The 15,945-nt window shown below is 39.2% G+C and overlaps 1 protein-coding gene across 2 annotated transcripts in view; it reads left to right on the top strand.

Moving 5' to 3' along the window:
* LOC149158099 (uncharacterized) overlaps positions 1 to 15,945 on the top strand; it is a 278,922-nt gene that overhangs the window by 246,215 nt on the left and 16,762 nt on the right. For both annotated transcript variants that reach the window (XM_089436121.1, XM_089436120.1), the window contains exons 13-14: positions 1,898 to 1,996; positions 2,196 to 2,339. In XM_089436121.1, coding sequence (XP_089292247.1) covers positions 1,898 to 1,996; positions 2,196 to 2,339 — 243 coding nt within the window. The remainder of the gene's footprint in view (positions 1 to 1,897; positions 1,997 to 2,195; positions 2,340 to 15,945) is intronic.

The following is a 15,945-nucleotide window of genomic DNA, read 5'->3' as shown; positions in this document are numbered from 1 at the left end:
AAGAGAAAAGGAAAAGATCAATTCATTCTTTCATGAGCATTTGAGAGAAAAAGAAGAGAGAGCAAAGAGAAAATTTATGAGCAGTGAGGAAGTGAAGGAGAGCAGCAAGAAGACATTTCAGCAAATCTGGTCAGCAACATTTATTGGCACGCATCCCAAGGCAAAATTGTACAGCAAGAGAAAGGCACAAAAATCGAGGAAGAGGGATAGCAGAAAGGGCACGAATTTCTAGGCAGATTTGGGCACAAATTTCGAGGCAATTGTATTGCTGAAATCCATACGGTCTGTACAGTACGTGTAGCAAGTTTTGGGCATGTTTTTCAAGGCTGGCCATATAGAATTTAATGTTGTTTTATTGTTGGAAAATTTCTGTTTTGGCTGTTTGCTGGTTGGCACGATTTTCGAGGAGTGCAAGCACGGAAATCGAGATAAGTTGTAATTTGTGGTTGCTGGAATTTTTACTGTGTATTTCAGTTTCTCTGTAAAAGCATTTTCAGAAATAAAGAAAAGCTCTCAAACTGGTTTTCCCTAAGAGTTAAAAAGGGTTTTTCCAGGGGCACATTGACCAAAAATCACTGTGTTATTTTCTGTGTGTGGCTGTCATAATTTTGTTGTGTTTTATTTCTGCAATTTCAGCAATTGTGAAAATTGATAAGGAAAATTGATAACCGGAGTGGGGGTTGAAATTTCTTCAGTTCTATGGACCATACCAGATCAACAAAAAGATCGGCCAAGTTGCATATAGTTTAAGCCTTCCGGATAAAAGTCGTGTCCACAACGTTTTCCATATATCCTACCTTAAAAGTGCACTTGGTGACTATCAATAAACACAAACAACGCTTCCATCCTTAGATGATGAAGGAAGGGTCATTTTAGAGCTAGAAGGTATCATATCCACCAAGGAAAAAAAGCTTTGATCTCGTGTAATCAAGGAATACTTGATCAAGTGGAAGGACTTACTAGAAGAAGCTTCTTGGGAGACTAAAGCATTTCGTCAACAACATCCGTCGTTACATATGCTTTGAGGACAAAGCATTTTTTGGGAGGAAGGCAATGTTATATAAAAAATTAGTTATTTGTAATTAATAGTTTATTAGGCTTGATCATGCCCATTCACCAAAAGGCACCCAAGGTTGTATTTAAGCCAGGGCCTCTCATTCTGTAAATCATCTTTTCAATCATTAATAATATATATATAAATAAATCATTGCTTTACTTTCTGAGTTTTTCTGTTCCATCATAATGGAGTCACATTTGCACTCCCACATATCTTGCATTTATACCGGATGTATTTTCTTAGTCCCATTGACCTAATTTTGTGGTCACCGGAGGACATTAATAAATCCTTCTTTCTTTCTTTCTTTCTATGCACCTTATCTTGCTAGAAGAGAGAATAATATCAATGGAGATGGCACAGGTGCAGGTAAATTGTCATTCTGTGGCAGCCTATTTCTTTTCTTCTATTCTTGTTCATCAGCGTAAATCAATCTTACTATAAAATTCCAAAGATTCCAGTTTGAGTATTTAGTTTATTATGGTGTAAACAAGTTTCTCCTTTGATGTGTGCTATTTCTTTAAGTTTGATAATATTAAACAGGTTAAATCTCTGTAGAGGCAGAAGTACTAGTCATTGTTTGAAATTCCTGAGAAGCAAATGTTGTCTTTTAAATGAGCAATAGACTATTTAATTAAGCCTGTGGTTTTCTGGAAAATCTCCTTTTTCAAATGTGTAGAGTTTATTTTTGTTGTATTGCTAATGCTGTTAAGGACAGTTTGAGGAAATGACATTATACCATTGCTTTTTGGTTCCTTTCATTTTTTGTTAGATAGGAGGCAGCGCACTATTAACTGTTACTGATTTGTTCTTGTTTACTAATAATGTTTTAAACATATATAGATGGACATGAGGGCTCCCACACACTCAGGGATACGGTGGCCAGTTCCAGCAGATGTAGAAAGCCTTGCATGGGATCCTCATACTGATCACTCATTTATGGTAAGGAAATGCTAGATGTCTCTTATTGTGTGTTTTCTTTAAGGGCTAATTCGATATTTTGTTGTTGATAGCCATTGTGATCCTTGAATGTGTGAATGTGATGCAAAAGAGTTGCTTCTTAACTCCAGAATTTAGTCATCAGGCTGAATCATATTCACATGAATAAATATATTTGGCATGGTTTTTTATGTGCTTACAGGTTAGCGCTGAAGATGGCACTGTTCGAGGTTTTGATATTCGTGCAGCAGCATCTACTGCAGATTTTGATGGCAAGCCAATGTTCACACTTCATGCACATGACAAGGCTGTCTGCGCAATTTCGTACAACCCTGCTGCCCCAAGTGTATGCTTTATTTTCCTGAACATCTCTGAAACTTTAATGGAAAATTCAGACTTTTCCTATATTCTTCTAACCTCATTATAGTTGCATGCATGAGTATGGATAAATTTTGATTGGAGCTGCTGAGCAGATAATTACATCTAAGTGTCCTACACCATCGAAACATTTAGGAAATTTTTATATAGTGTGTACGCTACACTTGTATCAATCAATGTTTTAAAAAACGACCGAATCGAATCCGAAACGGCCGAGTTGATCCGAGTCGTTGGGATTTTTTGTGACCCAGCAGAAAAAACGGAACGGGAGGCCGAGTCAGTCATGACTCGGTCAACCCGACCGGTTCTGCAATATCTCAGCCGAGTCAATGAATGCGGCCTGTAACCCCAAAAAAATGTGATTTTTCATATTTATTTTTTTAATTTTCACTATTAGCTGAATGTTGGGGACTCCAAGGTGTTTTCTAAATTAGTTAAATGTTATTTGGGGTCCATTCCCCTCTCCTAGTATTGATATGCTATTCAAATTTCATGGTAATGTTAAATTCTTAAAGTATCCTTTTACTTAAATTTTTAACATTACCATGAAATGACTCAGGATGTTTGAGAATGGTTCCGGCCTCATTGGATTTCATATGGAGAAAGTAGAATTTTAGATTTCATTCAAAATCCAGCAGACTTATCAGTTTTTCAGGATTTCAGGATTGGAGGATTGCAATGTTTCCATTGAATTTTGTCATGTATTAGGGTATGGAACTCGTATTTAATCAAGAGCACCAATCCCTCTATGTACCTTAATGTTAGTGACATTGGTTGTCGAACTCCTCTGGGATTCGCTCCCAAACCAGGAGCTTCTGAAAATGTCGCTCCCGCTCCCGTTTTCACTCTCGCTCCCCACTTTCGCTCCCGCTCCCAAGTAACACTGAGCCAGATGATGTTGGCAACTCTAGCAGTAGCCAGTAGTACTGGTCACATAGTTTTGTTGTAGAGGCCATTTATAGCCTCCTTGGTTATGTGTTTTTGTTTTGATCTCTATATCATCATCGTGTATGTATTGGACAGTGCACTGGGTGCCATTTTGATATAATGGATATATTCATGAGCCTACTTTGATCATATGTTGTCTTCTATCTATATTCTAATGTTGTGTGTCTGGAAACATGAATGAAAATCTTTAAAATTATGTGTTTTTATAAAAAATAAATATTTAATGTATTTTTTACAACGACCGAGTCATTGAAATCGAGCCAGCCGAGTCGATACCGAGTCAGAGTTGATCCTCGGCCGAGTCGGAGTCGGAGTCGGAGTTTTAAAACATTGGTATCAATATTGTAAATAATGCATTAATTGTCTGCCAGCTAGATCTAGAGGCCTGTTTATGCGATCTTTCATCCTCAATACCCTGTGTAAACAAGCTCATCTTTTACAGGTTCTGGCATAAGCCTTTTATAGTATCCCAAATATCGAGATGATAGTAACCAACTACCTGTTATCACTCAGAATGGTCCCACGGGGAAGTCAATCCCAAGGTCGGAGAACATTTAGATTTTTTCCACTTAGCTAACATCACATTCACACTTTGAAATTAGCATGTGGTATTAGGTAACCCCAAGAGGGTATCCCTTCTCAGATTTTTCAAACCTCGAATTGATCCTAAAAAATTAGCAAAGATATTGTCGTAAAATTTAACCATTAGATTTGATTTGTGACCAGTGCTGAGTCAAGATGGGCAGTTGAGAAAGATGGAAAAAGGAAATCAGCAAGGCAATATTGAATGAATGATGGAAAAAGGAAATCAGCAAGGCAATATTGAATGAATCTCTCTAACTAAAAGGCCCTAAAATCTGAATCAACTAAGCAAAGAGATTATACAGCCTTGAATGATTTCTCAACAATTAAGACTCTTCATAAACTAGACAAACCTTCTTCCATTAATTTGCAATGTCAAAGTACATAATTCTGATATGACTTTGGATCAAGCCTGCCCAAAGGAACCACATTGGCCTTAGCTAGAGGATCACTACTCATGACCTTGTTGACCTATGGAAGAGGCTTAACAGCAGCTGTGTTGACTTGGAATTTAGGCAAGAAGAATAGAAGGAATAAGCTTGAGGAAGAATAATGAACGACAATAATTATTTGATTAATGTAGACTTTGGGCTAATGTTTTTCTAAGGATAAATAATTAATTATTTAAGTGACTTAGATTTAATCTCTACCATTGAGCAAAAAACGCTAGGGTTAAATCCTAGCCCTCAATCAATTTAGAGATTATGGATTTGGCCTATGGAGAATTGTAAAAGCAGCTTAAGGGAGAGGATGAAGACACAGCACAAGAGAAATTTAGAGAGATTTTATAAAGAATTTGCATGAGTCAGTGCATATTTGGTGAGTGAGAGATTCACAGGCTGAAAAAAATCAGAAAAGTGTGCAGCTGGGAGTTCGAGTGAGCACAATTTTGCAGGTGGAGCGCACAAGAGGGCTGAGATTTGCTTGAGCGGTGGCAGAGGTGTGCTGCGAGCTTGGAGGGGCCGAGAGGGTGGAGGCTGAGTTTGTGGAGTGATGCTGCAAGTGTGGGGAGGCTGAGAGGGTTGAGGCTGCACTAGTGATTTGTGAAGGGGCCGAGCAGCTTTAGGAAGGCCAAACTTGCGAGAGACAGCCAACAAAGTGAAATACAAATTTCTGTGGACCTATTTTGGCAGGTTCCATTAGCAGTATTTTCTGTGTATTTTTCAGAGGTCCATTTTCCCTGGGTAAGGGACCCTGTAATTTCTCTAAGAAAATTTAATGAAGAGAGATTGGAGGGTTAATAATTGTTATTCTTGTTTGATTTATTTTTTTTGGTTATTTTCTGAATATTTTCGCTACTATTTGTTGAGTTAAAGTGCCAGAAAATTTACTGTTTGTAGTTTCAGATTTTATTTATTGTGAAAAATTCATTTACTGGGTAAAATAATTTCTGGGGGTAAAATAATTACATGAGACATTAAATTTGAAAGTGGCACAACAGAAAGGTGTCAAGACTTTTGATCTCCTTGCTGTCACAATCTTCACCAGAGATAGGCTTGTTTATTGAGTCCTCTGTCAAATCACTTAAGGACGTGTCATGAAGATCAGTTGCTTGGAAATGAGTGCAACATGCTGAACTTGCGCTTACATCTGGAGGAGAGGGAGCAGGGCCTTGAATGATATTGACATCACAGTTCTCCTCATACTCTTCTTCTTCAAATTATTTCCTGATTCTTGATCGAAAAACAAGGAGATTCTTTGTCATTTCTCTCCACTTCAGAGTCTTCATATTCTTTAGCTTTATGGGTAAACATATATTTTTTCATATCCACCATGATTTTGTCATCTTCATTAAGATGGGACTCTTCACTATTGCTTTCCTCTTGAGAAGACACACCAATTTTTGTCATAATATCTTCATCTAGAAGGCATCGTGCAATGTATATCTTCTCTATTTTTCAGAAAAGAGGAATCCAACTTTTTGAATCATAGTCGCAGTTTGCACAAAATGCTCCGCGAATGATGCAAACATGCCTTTTCCAAGGGTTTCATACGACATAAATGCAAATCCTTCCAAACCACAAGAGAAATACTTCATCATGACGTCCTCATGAAGGAAGGCATTTTTTTCTTACAGAATTTAATGAATACAGCAAGGTGTTCTCCAAGTGAATCCGCATATCCACAGAAAGTGGGTAAGTCACGTGGCCCAAATATATAATCATGGGAAAAATCCCTTATACCTGAAAAGTCAATTAGTTTATAATATACTGCTAATAATGGAGGGAGCTCCATATTTTCTTTATTCATATAATCTTGAAATAAGACTAAAATAAAAATACGAGATGAATAATATCCATGGAAATACCACAGTGGAGTGACCATTACATTCCTTCCTTAACTTGTCTGGGAAAGTAGCTACGTGATATACTTCTTTGTTGTGTTTTGTTCAAGTGAAGTCACCAGGTGGCATTTTGCAATCTCACCAAGATATAAACAAAAAAATCTTACCAAGATATGTCGTTGAGAAACCGGGCCAAACAACCTTGTTCCCTAGCAAAGGCACCAAAAAATGTTACTGACTGGTTTATCGGTCTTGGCAAGTGTAATGTCCTCTTCTAATTAAATTTCCCAAGGGAGGACACGGTAGCCTATTTAACCCCATAGACTATAGTCATTTGTAAAGGGGGAAACCCACTTGTTTGATATTATTTGTGTAATATTAGATAATCTGGGGTAAACGGAAGGAAACTTGCAATAAAAGCCAAATATGGGGCAGATGGAGAAAAACTTGTTAGCCACCCAAATTAAAATTAGGAGGGAAGACCCCAAAGGGAATCTGTAAAAAGGAGAGAGGAGATTCATTTTGATCATCATGGATTGTGAATCTTTCTGATTTTTGGGTTGAGGCTCTTGGAGGGTTTTAAGGCAACTTTTCTCTGGTTGGTTTTGGTGGTGAAAGATTCCACCCTAGCCAATCCACTTTTCTCTCCTACTACAAGGCCAAACACTATTTAGCATATTTGTTTGAGGCAACAAGGGTTTATGAGGCTCATCTGTGGCAACGAATCATCTCGAAAGGATCCCTTTCTGGCAGCTGACTATTTCTAGGGCCTTGTCTGTAGCAGCGGACCATTTATGAGGCCTTGACTGGACAGTGGATCCTTCTTGAGGCCTGGACTGTGGCAGTGGGGTACCTTTAAGTTACTGTTGTAGCAACAAATTGTCTCTGTAGCTTTGATCATGGCAGCGAATAATATTTGGGCACCTCTGAGGCATGGTTGTGGCAACAATCTGTTTCTAGCAAGACTGTGTTGAGTTGATTGTGGCAGCAAGGACTGGTGTCAACCCCGTGAAGCAGCATTCTAGGATAACGTGGAGGGTGGAGTCCCTCTCTCAGAAACAATGAGGTTTGCACGAGGAAAGGGAGGTGAGGATAAGTCTCCTGTGACAGCGGATGGTCGAGGGGCCATTCCTGAGACTGCTGGCAGTAGAAAGAGATATTACAGTTTGAAACAGAGGGTTGTGAGGATTAGGAGAGGCTGGACTAAGTAGCAAGGGAAAATAGTAAATACATTTTGGGGCAACCAGCAAGACTGAATCTGAGGCAGCAAGTGACGAAGGGTGCAAACTGCCAAGACTATAGCTGGATGTAAGGTTAGATCAACAGTATAAGGACAGTTAAGTTTGTTGATGTAACAACATTAATTTGTGAGTCTAAACTGTAGCATGTTATTGGAAGAATTGTGGATTTGTAGCTTGCCATGCAATGTTGAATTGGATTTATTTGTATGGATTGTTGGTGAAATCAACCACTTGTTTTACACTGTTTGTGCATTCAATATTATCTTTGTTTGCAGAATCGAAGGAATAGTGAGATACTAGTATAAAAGACAATTTTGTCATATGCTCTTTCCAACCTTGAGAGTAATTTTCCCTAAAGGGATATTACAATGGTATCATAGTTGTGCATACTGCAATCCTATGAGCATATGAAATCAAGATGCTTCTGAAAGACAGGGAAAACGTTGCAGTCAGGAAGAAGAAGGATACACACAACTTAGTCATGGCAGACAGGGAGGAACAACCACAATTTGCTAACCATTTTGGCATCTTGGGAGAGCTAGCAAGGGGGCAGCAACAGATAGCCCAACAAATGGCACAAAGGCAACAACAAATAGCTCAATTGTTGACACAAGGGAAACAACAGACGGCCCAAATTTTTGCCCAGGTTGTGGCAAATCTGAACAATGCAGGTAATAATGATGCTAATGGATCTAATGGAGGTAACAGGAGTTTTGCAGAGGGGAGCAACAACCATAATCTTGCCTCCTTTAACATCTGTGCACAAGCCTTAGAACAGAGACTTCACAAAATATTTTCGGGAGTATGCATCACTAGCAGCGAATGTCCGAGCAGCCATAACCTTTAATGAGTTCAGTAATATTACATATAGAAATAGGCCCAGGGGCACACAACAGAACCATGATCTACTGTGTAAGGTTGGGAAACTGTCCATTCCCTCTTTTGATGGGTCATCCAAGTGCTCGGCAAGGGATTGGGTGCAAAAGTTGGACACCTACTTCCAACTTAACCCAATGTTGGGAGCAGAGGCTATCAAATTCACCACTTTGTATTTGGAAGGAAAAACGCATGAATGGTGGTACCACGGATTGGTCATCCTGGGAAATTCCAGCATCACATTTTACTAGGACTTCACACAAAGATTGATAAACCGATTTGACAGGAAGGATCTTGAGATACGCTTCAGGGAGCTAGCACAGCCCAAGCAAATCGAAACACCAGAGGCCTACATTTCAGAATTTCAATGGGTAGTGGTTATGGTGACAGGCATATTTGAGCAGAGATTGATCATGTTCTTCATAGAAGGTTTAGTCGAACCCCTATGTGGTTGGGTCAAGCCCTTCAAGCCCGCGACCTTACAAGATGCCATCACCAAGACGCAAGACATGGGAGATGCCATACCTAAAGCTAAATTTCCATCCAAACCACTCATCCCTCAGAAGAACAAAGATAAGAAGCCAGTTCAAGGAGAGTGCACTGGGAAGGAGAGGTTGGACAATGAAACCCGAAGCGAGTTGAGGACGAAGAAACCCTGCTTCACTTGCAAGGCATCATGGGAACCAAGTCACAAATGCTTGGGCAAGGGGAAGGTCCACTATATTGAATTAATGTTAGACAACGACGATGAAGAAGATACAATGCCACACAATGAGCCTAACAGTTCTGAAGAGAAATCCGATGACGAAGCTAAAGGAGATGAAAGACCTCATATGGGAATCAAGGGTGGTACTATCACTACTTTATCTAGAGTCCCTAAATATTACACCTACAGGATCAGGGGGGTCATACAGGGGCAACGAATCACAACTTTGGTCATATCGAAGCAACTCACAATTTCATCAATGCGGATTTGGTGGAAAGGAGAGGTATTCCCACAGAAAAATTTGAGGGCTTTAGCATTGTGGTCGCTGATGGGTACATGACATGCACGTAGAGGATTCTACACTTGAGTGTAACACTTGGAAATTACACATGCGTCAATGACTCTATGTAGTAGATGTTGAAATTTCTAAGTCTAACCCGTTAGAAATCCCTACTACATCTTCTAGTTTAAATTCTCCTACTTGTTTATCACATTAACAAGTTATTTATAAATATAAATACTGAAAATAAACACAGATGCAGCCTTAAGTCATATACAGATCATCAGTTGAAATACTGAGACAAACTCACAAGGGACACCGTTATTTTTGGACAATTGTACCTAGAAAAACCCAATGCAGGAAAATCGACACAATAGTTCTGAGGGTTTTATTATTATGCAGATTTCTTGAGTATCTGTACAACTAGGGTGCCGAAATGGCTCACCCAACAGAGATTGTTACACGGCAGTAATTCCTCTTCTCGGAGACAGATATTCAGCTAGTCTGCCCCACGAAAATCCTTTTGGCGCTTCCCCAAGGCTCTACGTCAGCTCTGCCAGCCTCAGCGTAGCTGCGTCAGCCTATTGACTCTCTGCATTAGCTCTGGCCCTCTGCGTCACCCACACAGGCCCCTCAACCTCTGCGCAGTCTCTCGCTGCCTCCTGTTGCCTCTGCGTCAACCTCTCCAGTCTCTGTGTTGACCCTCCGCACTATCTTTGCCTCTCTGCCACGTACTCACTGCCCCTCGTTGCAACAGATCACTAGTTTGAATTTTTTCAACAAGCCTCGCTCTAGAAAATTGAACTGACTGATCAATCTTGGTGTATCTCCAACTGACCCTCAAGCCTCCTCTTATACTTTTCCTATTGAGTCTTCAACAGGTGAGATTAAGTCTCTAATCAACGGCTAAGATTAGATTTGGCTTGATCCATGTCATTTAGAACATTCTCACCCAGTTTTATATTAAGACCCATTAATATTTTAATTTTCCTAAGTTTAGACTTAGGAACCCCATTAAAAATATTAATTATTTTAATATCTCTCCAATCAGTTGGAATTTCCCCAAACCATTTCTGGGTCTTGGAGATCTCATGTGCTTTATCTTCTCCACCAATTTTCATGGCTAGAGCACATTCGATGCTACTAAAAATCAATAGTAGTTATCGCAAACACCAATGTTGTAATGAGAATACAATGGTTATACTCATTGGGAAAGTTCTAAATGAACTACCAGGTAATGGAGATGGAATTTAGGGCATCAAATGGCAACAAGGTAGTATTGAGAGGTATGTCTAATGGCGGTCCTCAAACTATATCAACTAAAGGAATGGAGGCTAAATTCAAGCATGGGGATGTGCCTTGCGTAGTAGAATGTTTGATTACAAGTCAGAAGTTGCTAGATAGCAATCAACATTATCAGGGCGATATTCAATTATTATTGAATAAGCATGAGCAAGTTTTTGGAGAGATTCCCCGAGGGAGACCTCCTGATAGGGGTTTTGAGCACACCATAGAGCCAGAGGAAGGAGGAAAACTAGTAATCGCCACACCTTGCCGTCATCCGAAGAAATTCAAGGATGAGATGGAAAAGGCCATCAAAGAACTGCTAGCTATGGACCACATCAGACCTAGCTTGAGTCCATTTGCTTCATCAATAGTTTTGGTGAAGAAGGATGGAACATGAAGAATGTGCATTGACTATTTATCCTTGAACAAGAAGACCATCAAAAATAGGTACCCCATTCCTAGAATCAATGAGTTGCATGGAGCACTATATTTTTCAAAGATTGATCTTCGATCAGGTTATCATCAAATCTGAGTCCAAGAATAGGGTGTGTATAAGATAGCCTTTTGATGCCACTATTGGCATTTTGAATTCTTGGTCATGCCATTTGGGTTGACCAATGCACTAGCCACTTTCCAATCATGTATGAACAGCATCTTCAACAAGTAGTTGAGGAAGTTCTTATTTGTATTCTTTGATGACCTCCTCATATACAACAAAACATGGAAGGAGCACTTGGGACATCTAGATGAGATTTTGGGTATTATGAAGGAGCAGTCACTTTATGCCAAGGCATCAAAGTGTGAATTTGGGATGACCGAGATCCCTTATATGGGACATATAATTAATGCATAAGGGGTACAAGTGCATCAAGAGAAGATGCATGCCATATTGGATTGCCATGGACTCAGCAACCTTATCGAGTTGCAAGAATTCTTTTGGATTTGTAGTTGTTACAAGCGATTCGTCAAAGGATTCTCTCAGTTAGGCGCATTATTGACAAACTTGACAAAGAAGGGGGCATTCAAGTGGACAGAAGATTTTGATAGAGCATTTAACAAGCTCAAGGAGGTCATGAGCTCGTGTCTAGTGTTGGCACCTCCCTACTTTAACCGACCCTTTGTATTGGACCACGATGCTTCAGGTGAAGGGATAGGAGTTGTGTTGATGCAAAATAAACACTTAGTAGCTTTCAAGAGCCGAAAACTCAAGGATCTAGAGAGATTCTATTCCATTTACGACGAAGAGATACTTGGCATTATGCACGCTCTGACAAAACTCAGATAATACTTGGTAGGGGGCAGGTTTGTGGTCAAAACAAATCACAGCAACTTACGACACTTCTTGGAGCAAAAGGACTTAAATGAAAGACAATAGAAATGAGTAAGGAAGATTCAGGCCTATGATTTTCATATTGAGCATGTGAAAAGCAAGAAGAATGTTGCGGTTGGTGCACTTTCTAGGAAACCAATTGCGTGTTCACTCGTGGAGATCATAGGGGATTGGAAAGCCCACCTCTTGGTAGAATATTCCAAAAACTAGTTTGCTTGAGTTGATGGACGATCTCATCCAAGATGACAGTTACAGAATAGTAGATGACATCATTTTCTATAAAGATAGGTTATATTTGGTCCCTGAATTCATAATCAAGGAGATGATCTTGAAGGCCACACATGACACACCATTAGTAGGACACTAAGGGTACTTCAAAACGCATATCAGAGAAAGGTTTTCTTGGAAAGGCCTCAAGGATGATGTGTTGATGCACATTAGGGAGTGCATGACTTATTAACAAAAAAAGCCCAAGCATACTCATCCTACAAGATTGTTATAGCCCTTGTCAATTCCAGAACAAAAGTGGGAAAGCATATTGATGGATTTCATCCCAAGTTTACCTAAGGCACAAGACAAGGATTGTATCTACGTGATAGTTGATAGGTTAACCAAGTTTGCACATTTCTTGGCGATCCCAACAAAGTATAAGGGAGCACAGATAGCAAAATTGTTCTTCAAGGAGGTGTTTAGACTTCATGGGCTGCCTAAAAATATAGTTATTGATCGAGATGGTAGGTTTATGAGTGCATTTGGTAGGAGTTATTCAGATTGGTGGGCACATAATTGACCCCTAGTACCAGCTATCATCCCCAAGGAGAGATTGTGAATAAATGGATTGAGAGGTATCTATGTAACTATGTGACAGGATAACATAAGGCATGGATCAAATGGTTACATCTTGGGGAGCACTGCCACAACACCACTTATCATTTGTCCATTAGGATGACCCCATTTAGGGCACTCTATGAATACTATGCTCCATCTTTTGTCGATTTGGTATTTGGGGATAGCAAAGCTCCGAAGGCCAAAGATTGGATACAGGAGTGCCAGGACATCCTTAAGGTCCTTAAGGAGAATTTGCAGACCGCCTAGAACCAACAAATTATGTATGCGGACAGGCACATGATAGAGCACAACTTGGAGGTGGGAGACTTAGTTTTCCTAAGATTGCAACCATATAGATAGTCTTCACTCAAGAAAAGTGATGCAGAGAAACTAAAACCAAGATTTTATAGACGTTACAAAATAATCAAACAGATTGGTGAAGTAGCATATGAGCTATAGCTGCCAGAGGGAAGCAAAATCCACAATATCTTCCATGTATCATGCCTTAAGAAGGTCGTAGGTCAACAGGTTATTACTTCAGCTGAGCTACCCCCTTTAGATGAGGAGCGACAGTTAGAATTAATTCTGGAAGCTATCATGGCTATTTGAGAGAGAAGATTGAGGGGCAAAATGATCTTAGAATACCTCATTAGGTGGAAGGAATTGCCTGAAGAGGATGCAATATGGGAAGGAGAACAGATCTTTCAACACCCAAATTTGCAATTGTTTGAGAGCAAGCAATGTGGGGAAGGGTGGACTGTAATATCCTCTTCTAATTAAATTGTCCAAGGTAGGATGTAGTAGCCTATTTATCTATAATTATTTGTAAAGGGGGAAACCCATTATTTGATGTTATTTGGGTAACATTAGATAATTTGTGGTAAATGGAGGGAAATTTGCACTAAAAGCCAAGTTTGGGACAAATGGAGGGAAACTTGTTAGCCACTCAAGTTAAAATTAGGAGGGAAGACCCCAAACCGAATCCATGAAAAGGATAGAGGAGATTCATTTTGATCATCATGGATTATGGCTCTTTTATTTTTGGGATGAGGCGCTTGGAGCATTTTAAGAACTCTTTTCTCTTGTTTGTTTTGGTGGTAAAAGATTCCACTCTAGCCAATCCACTTTTCTCTCTTACTACAAGGCTGAACTCTATTTAGCAGATTTGTCTGAGGCAACAAGGGTTTCTGAGGCTCATTTGTGGCAACGGATCATCTCTAAAGAACCCCTTTGTTGCAGAGAATTACTTCTAGGGCCTTGTCTGTTATAGAAAACCATTTTTGAGGCCTTGACTGGACAGTGGATCCTTCTTGAGGCTTGGACTGTGGCTTTTATGAATATAATTTATACAAAAATTAAATAAATATAAACAAATGTAAATCATAAATAATGATAATGATTAATTAAAAATTCATTAGTTAAATGGGAAGGCATGTCTAAAAAACATGGCCATTAATAAAGGGACACCTGCCTAGGTATATAAAGCATACCCTCATTGTAACATTCATATACTTGTACATTTCATCTTATTAATAAAATATTACTTACAATACATTTGTGTATTTTACATTTAAAGCACAAACACGCTACAAGTTTTGTCGTTATAGTGGTATCAGAGCCATTCAAGCCTTTGGACGTTATCCATTGCACAATTTGTGATTAAGTTTAAGTCCTGAAATCATGGAATTAAGTGAATATCATAAATCTAAACTATTAAATGAAATTGGAGAAGCATTACAACAAATAAAAAATTTATTTGCATAATCATTAAAGGCTTTCAAAACACTAGAGTCAACACCTACAATAGAAGCGAACATTAATGTGAAAGAGGATGAATTTGAGACAAGAGTTTTGACGAAGAAAAATATGACAATTGAGGATGAAAACAGGGAGGAAGAAAATGAATCTACAGAAATTATTCATGAAGAATCACTACATTCTGCAGAAGATCAGGAAGAGTTTATGTCAATTTCAGATTATGATGAGAATGAAGTTGCAGCAACTAAAGATGAGATTTCTAGCAAAAAAATTGTTGAAGAAGATGATAAAGATGAGTCTACTAATAGTCCCACTCATCCCTTAATGGGTCATCAGCAGTTGCCTAATAATCCCAGTCCATCGTTAATTAGCCATCAAAGGCAACCCTCAATGGCTCAAAAGAATCAGAAACCCTCAATGGGTCATCAATAGCAGCAGAAGAATCTGCAACCTTCAATGGGTCATCAACAGCAGCAGAAGAATCTGCAACCCTCAACTAGTTGTCACCAACAGTTTCAAGCAAAGTCGAAACAATCAAAGAAAACAACACCAAAATGGAGGGCCTCCAACTTTTGTACCAGCTTCACAAATTCCATAATACCAAGGGCCTCCAGCATTTAATCCCCATTTCGTCCTAACAACACCCAACCACAACATGCACATGAACAGCAGAATGCTTTTCCTAGGAATGTTTTACCTCTATTTCATCACTAGTTCCAGGTTCCTCATCCCCCACATTACTAGTTTCCTCATCCCTCTCAACCGCAACATCCACATAACCCACAAAATAAACAGCTGCAATAACAACAAGGTTTACATCATCCAATGAATACTCATGTTTATAACTATCAACATCAATATCCAAACCACACTCTTCAGTATAACCCTTCACATTTTCAACAAAATCAGCTTTCTCATCCCAATTTGCCATGACAATAACACAACCAGGGAACTCCTTGGTAGCCAAAAAGGCCCAGAAGAGCTCCTCAGTGGAGAGGCAAACCCCAACAGCAAGAGGTGAAGAGAGATTCATGGCATCCGCTCCACCTCTTTCGGTTCCACAATCTTCTAACAAACTCTCTCAGCAATCCAACCATACTAGTCAAAATGTTCACAAGTATGAAATGGCTATGAATTCAGTTGTGGGACAATCTGATAATCAAGAATCAAAGTACACTTTACTTAATGCTCCTAACAAGGACGTACCGTCAATTGAAATTGACATGACAAAGGACCTCAATAATAAAAAATCGGAGCTCTGTAATGGCGAAGGTCTATATAATATGATCAAGCACAAGGGTTTTTGTTGTGAGAGGGAATCCGCCCAAATTATCGAATTTGTGGTAGAGGCTCTCGAATATGCACACATCAGCAATTTTGTCCATGGAGATGTCAAATCTGAAAATATATCACTATGGTTGGATTTGAGTAATTTGAATTCTTTTTTCGCATGG

Source organism: Pinus tabuliformis, chromosome 5_2 (genome assembly GCF_031772625.1).
Source record: "Pinus tabuliformis cultivar Carrire ecotype Pingquan chromosome 5_2, CPIR1, whole genome shotgun sequence".
Classification (NCBI taxonomy): Eukaryota; Viridiplantae; Streptophyta; class Pinopsida; order Pinales; family Pinaceae; genus Pinus; species Pinus tabuliformis.
The sequence above is the reverse complement of the archived record's forward strand: the minus strand, read 5'-3'. Positions and strand labels throughout refer to the sequence as shown.